The sequence below is a fragment of the Centruroides sculpturatus genome, unplaced genomic scaffold (genome assembly GCF_000671375.1).
Source record: "Centruroides sculpturatus isolate CEXI.00-Female unplaced genomic scaffold, Cexi_2.0 scaffold117, whole genome shotgun sequence".
Classification (NCBI taxonomy): domain Eukaryota; kingdom Metazoa; phylum Arthropoda; class Arachnida; order Scorpiones; family Buthidae; genus Centruroides; species Centruroides sculpturatus.
In genome coordinates, this window is record NW_019384308.1 from 784,906 (window position 1) to 793,630 (window position 8,725).

General features: G+C 30.8%; 2 protein-coding genes across 2 annotated transcripts in view; one reads left to right on the forward strand and one right to left on the reverse strand.

Annotated features, from left to right (window-relative positions):
* Window positions 1–8,725, reverse strand: part of LOC111620331 (DNA mismatch repair protein Msh6-like) — a 64,686-nt gene that overhangs the window by 40,706 nt on the left and 15,255 nt on the right. Inside the window, 8 exon segments of the mRNA XM_023362250.1 lie at window positions 297–368; window positions 1,008–1,079; window positions 1,525–1,664; window positions 1,744–1,930; window positions 3,135–3,233; window positions 3,925–4,012; window positions 4,091–4,176; window positions 4,259–4,390. Of these exon segments, the coding sequence (XP_023218018.1) occupies window positions 297–368; window positions 1,008–1,079; window positions 1,525–1,664; window positions 1,744–1,930; window positions 3,135–3,233; window positions 3,925–4,012; window positions 4,091–4,176; window positions 4,259–4,390 (876 nt within the window).
* LOC111620321 lies at window positions 7,399–8,717 on the forward strand. The gene has a single exon (XM_023362242.1). It carries the CDS (start codon window positions 7,523–7,525, stop codon window positions 8,339–8,341), a length of 819 nt encoding a protein of 272 aa, XP_023218010.1. The 5' UTR covers window positions 7,399–7,522; the 3' UTR covers window positions 8,342–8,717.

Consider the following 8,725-nt stretch of genomic DNA (forward strand, 5'->3'; position numbering starts at 1 on the left):
CTCTATACATCATACTTTTCCTGTAGGCAGTTGAGTTGTGCTGGTCATTTATCTAACTCTTTTCACGGGAAAATTTTTAAATTGAAATAAAATGATTTCTGATTTGCATTGGAAATTCATATATAGTTAATTGGGGTGCTACTACTACTGCTACTACTACTAAGTGTTCAATGATTTTATCCACTCAACTACTAGTGGGAAATGTTAATTTGATATAAGATTCTATAAATACTGTAGTTTATCTGACAAAGATAATCTATTATTATTATTCATAATTAATTAATTAATCTTCTTACCTGAGCAGGTGGATAATGAGCCATCAGAGTTCTTAAGCGAGAACAGTTGCGATCATCAACAAATTGGCCAATCTATTTCAAACAAAATTTTTTGTTTAGACTTAAATTTAAGTATTTGAAATTTTTAAGAATTTTTTAAAATAAAATAAATATTAAAAAGAAACATAGATCTACTTTTAAAAAACTAATGTTTTTGATTATTAAACAGTCAGAACTTGTTTCAAAACTTGATAAGATACAAATGTTAGTCAGTTATAATCGTCTTCCATTTATATAGAGGTAATGAGTTCTATACAAATGTAAGATGATGACGACTGACCAACATCTGTATTTTAGAACTTATCATTTGTAGAGATCATAACTTCCATATAAATGAAACAATGCTCTATCCTCCAATTGTTGAAGTAATGTAGTTTGTCTATGAAAAGTTGTGGCAAGAAGAGTGCAAAAAGCCCTCTACCTGCCATGAAAGAGAAGATTAAAAGTGAAACAAGTCAGTCAAAATTTTTAAAATACACCTGTTAGTTTAAATGTTTACTTTTTTAAATAAAGTTTTAATTAGATTTTTCCTTCTGCTTACATTAAATTATTATTTAATCTTCCACTTTTTAGATAAAATTTTTGCACCCCAGTTTCAATATTTGATATATTAAGTAACACAACAAAAAGCTTAATATAATGTACTAAAAGATAATACGTAAAATTAATTACATGAAACTTTCCAATGGATGTATCAATGAAACATATGCCATATTCACTGGAACTAGAAGCTGCATTACATTCCTAGAAAATAAAATTATTATTATTATTATTATTAAATATTTAAATCTAAAATGCAGTTTTGGATGATCTTGACAAAAACTATAACTCCAAAAATTAAAAACTCAGAAGTTATGAAAATGAAGATTTTTCTGTATTAAGCTCAGCATAGAGAATGAAGCATCTGAATCATAAATAATTTGCATTATTTATGATTCAGACGCTTCATTGGAAGTACAGGTATACCTCGAGTTACATCATTCTCAATTATATGTCGTTTGTCAAAAAAATATATGGAAAAATAAAAATCAAGTTTAAGTCATTTTATTTGACTTTACGTCTGTCCACCACAAATATTGAAATCGTAATATCACTAGAAAAGTGTTAAAAGCACAAAAATGCTGTAACACATGAAAAACTTTGCTAATAAGTTTTAAAGTTTCTAAATTTATAAATGAATAAAAATTACCTTTTCAGTTAAAGCTAATAAATAAGCATTACAGATATTCTCTGGATCACTTTCCTGAAAACCGAAAGTCCTTGTTCCTTTAGTTGTAATTCGACAAATCTCTCTACTCACAACTCGGTCAAATTTAGATGGTTTGGACACTAGAGTATTAAAATTTATATTTAGCTAACACAATGAAAATAATTCACACAGAATACAAATGTAATGTTAAAGACCTACAATTTTTGCATCTCTCTTCCATCATCTGAGGCGTTTCTGTCTGCTCGACACGGGCAACTTTATATCCCTTACGTATAAGCATATCAGAATATCTGCCATACGAAATTTCTGGAAATCCAGCATGAGCAAATTCACCCTAGAATATACATTTTAAAAAAATAAATTTTATTACAGGCAGTAAACAACTCTGCAGTGATCAACAGACATACCCATCAAGGGCAATCACATGGCACTGGAGAACAAAGTAGACATCTGCAAAAAAATTCATATAAAATACCTGGATCATTTCGTGAAGTTGTAGACTTTTCACGAGTAGTTGGATTCTCCAACTTTGTTTTGAAATATCCTTTAATTCTCAAGAAATTACAATAAACGAAAGAAAATAAAATAAATATGAAATTTTAGAGAGCCATCTATCGACATAAATCAAATTTAAACATCCCGCCATTATCTGATTGGTTAATGTGTTAGGATACATTTATTTTTTATTATAAAGTTAATAGAAAATTCTTTAAATAATTACTTTTTGTTATAAAAACAGTTTATTAAGTATCTTTAATTCAGAAATAAATTTATTAATATAATAATGATCATTTCAAGCATAACAAAAAGCATATGCTGATTAGTAATATCCCATAATAAATATTAATTTGCATAAAATAATTGTGAAAAGTTCTATACTCAGACTATTTTATTAAATAATATTGTTTTCTTATTTTTTGTTTTTATTTGCTACTAAATTTTCTTTAATCACAATATTTTCAAATTCAATTTTCAGGATATTAACTCAATTTGTCACATATACTTCTGTTACTTTTATTAACTGCATTTTTAGTGTTTATACTTTGTGTGTTTTATGTGGTAATTTATTTAATACTAATTTAATTGGATTACTCTTTTCGTCAATGTCCACAGAGTTATAAATTTAACTTTACTTTTAAATTATAAAATTGAGATTTTTCTGTATTTAATATTTAAAATATCCATCTCAACATCTCAAAAAAATTGAGAATTTATCATGCTTAAAGTATTCTCCTTTCACTCATGCATCACATTCTTTCTGGAATCCATTATTAGAGAGTTGTCATTGTACTTTTCATCTGGTACTTTTCATCAACATCAGTTTTCTGTACTTGTGGAAAGAGAAAGAAATCACTTAGTTTAATTTCAATGTAAATCTGTCTCTGTAATAAAAAAAAAACACTTTGGTAGACGANTAATTAAATCCTTGTTAAGCATTAATTGTAGTTTGAGTCACTTCCGTATGTTGTCTCTCGATCGACATTATGAATCCGTCTGTCCACTTATGGGACCACTTGCGCGAAGGAGTGACGTGGTAATTACCATCTCCTAAATATAAATTTTAAAGATTTTGTACTTAATTATAACACAAAATGTTCGAATTAGTAACAAATTATATTTTTATGTACCTTAAAAAAGAGAATAGTATCAAAATGATGAGCTTTCATCTCCCACCACTGCTTTAAAGCCTAATAAGAAAAAATATTTTTATTATTAATTATTTCAGCTATTGATAAACTAATTTATAAGCAAAATCATGCAAGGCTTTATTTTATTTTTGGCCATAAACAAAAATTTCAATCTACTTAAACAGAAAATTTTCTTAAATGGGAAAATTTATACAGGAATTTTACGTTTCATCACTAATTGGGAAAAAATTGAGACTTTTAAAATTAAACTTCTTACGTAGGAAAACTTCTAATATGGAAACTTCTTAACTGAGTTCTATTGTATAATTAAATTATAATTTTCATCTTTCTATACAAAATGAAGTTAAGTTAGTACACTAAAATCCAATTTCTTTATTAAATTTTATTTTTAAATGATTTCCAGAAATTTTAAAGCATTTCTGTTATTTATTTTAGAATAATAAGCAAAATATAAGTAGTTCTTTGATTAAAGTTCTATGCCATCCTTTTCAGCTATTCCTTAGAAATATGATGAAAGAAGGATAAACAAATGAATTAACATCCTAAAATTTTTTTCTCCTCTTCTGAAACTACAACTCAAGCTAATTCCAGGTTTAAGACTGGGCTATATTACGTTAACTGTTTGGTCATCTGCCATTCATCATTCCCTCGAGGGATGGTGCATTATCTCTACTATATTACTATTAACGAAGAGCAGATTTACTATATTACTATAAAAATTTGAACTTACAGGAGTGAGAGTTTTCTTGTAGCTTTCTGGAATAAATAATGTTCGAGGATCATAATCGGGATCTGATGGTGATCGTCCTTGAATATCTCTAATAAATATTATATAAAGTGATTTTTTTTAATCAAATCAATATCTGTTATATGGTACTGTTAAAAAGAATACTAACTTTCTTTGATGACTTTTCAACCAATCTAACTTCAAATGGGGCCATATTTTTTCTTCTCCATTTTCTCTGTTTCTATTCTTAGAACTCTAAATGATATAAAATATACCACAATTTTTCAAGTTACATTTTAAAATGTTATTATTACATATCAGATGAAGTCATATTTACATCACTGGAAGCAAACATGCTTAATTTTGTCTTAGTATCACTGCTTACTGGAGATCTATTCAAACTAGTTGGTGTTGTAGGTACAGATTTTGCTATAGATTTTGTTCTTTTCTTATTTCTAGGCTTTTCTTTCTGAAAAATAATGACATACGAATCAATTGCATTAAAGTTCCAAATAGGAAATGTAAAATATTGTTATTTAAAAAAGAAATAAACCAGTAAAGATGTTTATAGAGAGTACTAAACACTACTTAATTATAAAAAAAAAGAAATATATTTAAAAATTTGCTAATTTTAGATGAATGTATTCATATATATGCAAAAATGTAACTTAATAACAAAGAACAATTCCTGTTCCTGTAACTGTAATTCAGCTACGACTCAGTTTAAGTTGTCTGCAAATCAAATGACTGAGAATCACTGGTTTAACTCTGTGAGTACTCCCAAAAATAAACTTTGATACACGTGGTGGGCTCTACAAAGTAAACATATATATAAATATTTTTGAAATTTGTCTCATTGTAATACACTCATATATTTCCAGCAAACTTGAAACTTTATAGACTGCTAGTGACATCTATTGATAGGTGTAGAAATTTTTACATGATTTTTTTTAAGTTTTGCATGATTTAGCATAGAATTTTCTAGCATAAAGACAAACATGGCGTCTAGTAGTTGTTCATACTTGCTGTCTTTTGAATTGAAGTTATTCAGCAAAATTGAATCACAAGAAGAAAATATTGCCTAGTTTATTAAAAAAAAATATGAATTATAAAATGAGATATTAATTTTTTCATAAATGTTAGTTTTTAAAAACTAACATTTATGAAAAACTAACTCCAGAAGGAGAGCGAGCAACCAGAGAACTCACCCATCAAAAGGTAAATAATATCTACCTCTAATTACACCATTCTACAGAGGTTTTTCTTTCTTAGGTGAAAATAAGTTTTTCTGAAGCATTTTTTTTAATGAGAAATTCAAATCTTAAATCATAATTTTGTTATCAAATAGAGACTCAGAAGTTGAAAACATCAACTTCTGAGTCTCTATTTTAGATGTTGACTGTTCTGTTATTAAGCTGCATGATGTTAATTTGCAGGTCACTGTCAAACTGCTAAGAGTTTACAGCTTGTGTTTAAGTTAATTTACCTTATTGCTGAATATATAAAGTGAGTATATATGTATTTTATGTAACAATGTATAAAGCATTATTTAATTATTCTTAATGTCTAGTTTACAGCAATTATTTCAAATTTTCTAGACAATGCCTCTTCAATGATCTTATCAAAATCAATTAAATAGTTTCTGCTACATCGGTGGAGAGTACACCTTTGCAAGGCATAGGAAGAGATTCAGATAGAAAGGATAGTCAGATTTCATCCATCATAAAAAAGGATTACAAACATTACTTGGAATGGAAATGAGACCAAGATAAGCAGGGGACACCACATATTTGTTGTGCAGTATGCTATGCTAAACTGATTAATTGATGGAAAGGTAAAAATAAGTTGTTTGCTATACCCATGGAATGGAGAGAGCAAAACTGACCACCTCATCAATTGTTATTTTTGTCTAATGAATATGCAAGCATTTACAAACAGGAAACTTAGAGTAGATATTGTGACTCATACTTTACCCAGACATTCAGCAATAAGACCAGAGTCACACCAAGAAAGCCTTCCAGTATCTTTTAGATCAATAAATTAAATTGACAATGAGAGGGAAGAAAGTAGCAATAAGGAATTGTAATCATATCTTGAAAAAAATGACACTTTTGTATCAGGACACAAGTGATTCAGTCGGCTACTTTTTAACTCAAGCAGACCTTAATGATTTAGTCCATGACTTGGGGTTAAGTAACCAAAAGGCTGAGCTATTGAGTCAGAGATTTTACAGGAATACAATCTTCTCCATCCAAGTGCAAATATTACTGAGTTTAGACATAGAGGAAAAGTTTTCACTACCTATTTTGCAATTGACAACACACTAACTTTCTGCAACAATGTTGGTGGCTTAATGAAAGTTCTGGACCACAGGACTGGAGAAGTGGTATGAAGAGAAGTGATGCCTTCCATGTTAGCTGATTATTATTGTTGGATTATTATTAGAGATAAGAAAGACAGCTACCACAAAAGACGAAAAATAATTTTGTTTATATACAAAATTTTATTCATTTTTTTGTAGAATAAGTGTTATATAGTAATGTGAGATAAAAAGAAATTCCTATATTAGAACTAGTCTTTATTATTAACATTGTTCGAGAGACATAACGATTGTTGTTTGTAGCTACCTGAGAAAGTCTCCCGTTACATTTTCTCGAAGGCAACATGACACTTTCTTGTAAACCTCTGCACGGCGAAAATCGTTGGTGAATATTGCCAGAGACAGCCAAAACAAGTCAGTTGTCGTCTGTCCTCCGTCAAAGGAAACCCGCACCGATTACTCCAGGAATATCGTGCCTATTTTGGATAACTTGTGCCATCATTGTGCTAGTGGATATTATAGTGGAACTACTCCCCATCAAACTATTATCACCCAACAAGAACTTCAATCTTCTATCACCAGGTATTTATAGAACTTGCGCTCGTTATGTGAACTCTCTCTCTCTGGGACACAAATTTAGCATTCTGTATCTTATCCAATATATGTTTAATTAAATCCTTGTTAAGCATTAATTGTAGTTTGAGTCACTTCCGTATGTTGTCTCTCGATCGACATTATGAATCCGTCTGTCCACTTATGGGACCACTTGCGCGAAGGAGTGACGTGGTAATTACCGTCTCCATGTTCCGATAAACATGGTGGTGTCAATCCTGACAGGGCACTAAGGAGTTGCCGACCCTAAAGGTCACAGTAATATTTTTGTGGGGGAGACTATCCGACTTTTTTGGAACGTGTTATAACGTACTGTTTTTTTCTTTTCTAGAAGGGAGAGTTGCATATGTGGTGTGGCTGACTCGCCATTGGATGCGTTTCATATTATTGCTGTTTGTAGTTTTTTGTCAAAATTACGAGAGGACACATTTGGGGTTCCCTGTTTCTCATTTAATCAGTTTAAAAAAGTTATTTCTGATTTTGATTTATTTTTTAAGACTTAAAGCGCAAGTCGTGATTATTTATGTAAATTTTGTCTTGGGGCGTGGTCTGCCTATTACTGTATTTAATCCTGTGGTTGTTTGGACTGCTTGGGAGACTATCCGACTTTTTTGGAACGTGTTATAACGTACTGTTTTTTTCTTTTCTAGGTAAGTTTTGTTTATAAATATGTCCCAGGCTCGGAAGCGGAAGACATTTTCTCCAACCGTTCCGGAAAGAGCAACAGCTAGGTTTAGGGGTGAGACTTCTGCTGGTGAAGAGGATATTGCGAATTTATTACGGGATTCTAATTTTGATGTGGCAGAGGGAGTTAGGCTTTTATTGCGATTGCATGTCTCGTTGAATGGTAAGGTGGATGAATTTATTAGAAGACTGGATCACTTGACAGAGTGGCTCAAGAATGTAGATGAGGCGTTGATTGATTTTGAGGTGAGGTTGGGGGAGGTTGAGGCAAAGGTTGGAGGGGATGTGATCGGTGTCGGACATTCGGGGGATATGGATAAAATTCTTACGAAATTGTCCTTTTTTGAGAGGGAACTGGATGCGATGGACAATCAGAGAAGGATGAACAATGTGGTTATTCACGGATTGGAAGAGAGGAAAGAGGAGTCGTCTCTGGAAATATTTGATTCTGTTAGTTCTTTTGCGGTTAATACTTTGAATTTATCCGCGTTACATTTTGTAAATGTGCATCGGATTGGGAAGAGAATTGGAGATAAACCTAGACCAGTGATTTGTCAATTTGGGTCTTTTAGTGATAAATTAAAATTTAAAAAGGCTGTATTTGAAAACCGGAATCTTAATGTTGCTGTGTATGATGATTTTTCTAAACGTTTAAGGGATATTAGATACAACCTAAGGATTTTTGGAAAGAAAAAAAGGGAGGAAGGAGCAAGAAATGTTCGGTTAAGTTATGATAAGTTATTAGTAGATGGAGTTCGGTATAAATTTGATGAAGTATTGGCCAAGGTGGTGCCGATCTCATAGCAACCACCAATGACTTCTGTGTTTTCTATTATGGCGTGGAATTGTGCTGGGATTGGTAATAAACCGCGGTCCTTCTGGAGTTATTTATTGAAGTATGACGTGGTTTTTTTATCGGAAACATGGTTTGTTAAAGGTAGGGGTAGATGTTACTGGGAGGAATTAAGAGAATATCATTGTATTGTTGGTGATGCTTTGAGGGTTCACAATAGAGGTAGACCTATGGCTGGTTGGTTGCTGTGCATTAAATCTTCTTTGAAATTTAGCATTATTTATAGAGATAGTTATATTATACTGATTAACATTTTGTTACCGTTAGGAGAGTTTAATATTTGTTTTGTTTATATACAGGAACAAAGATGGCAAGAAATTTTTGATGTATTGTCC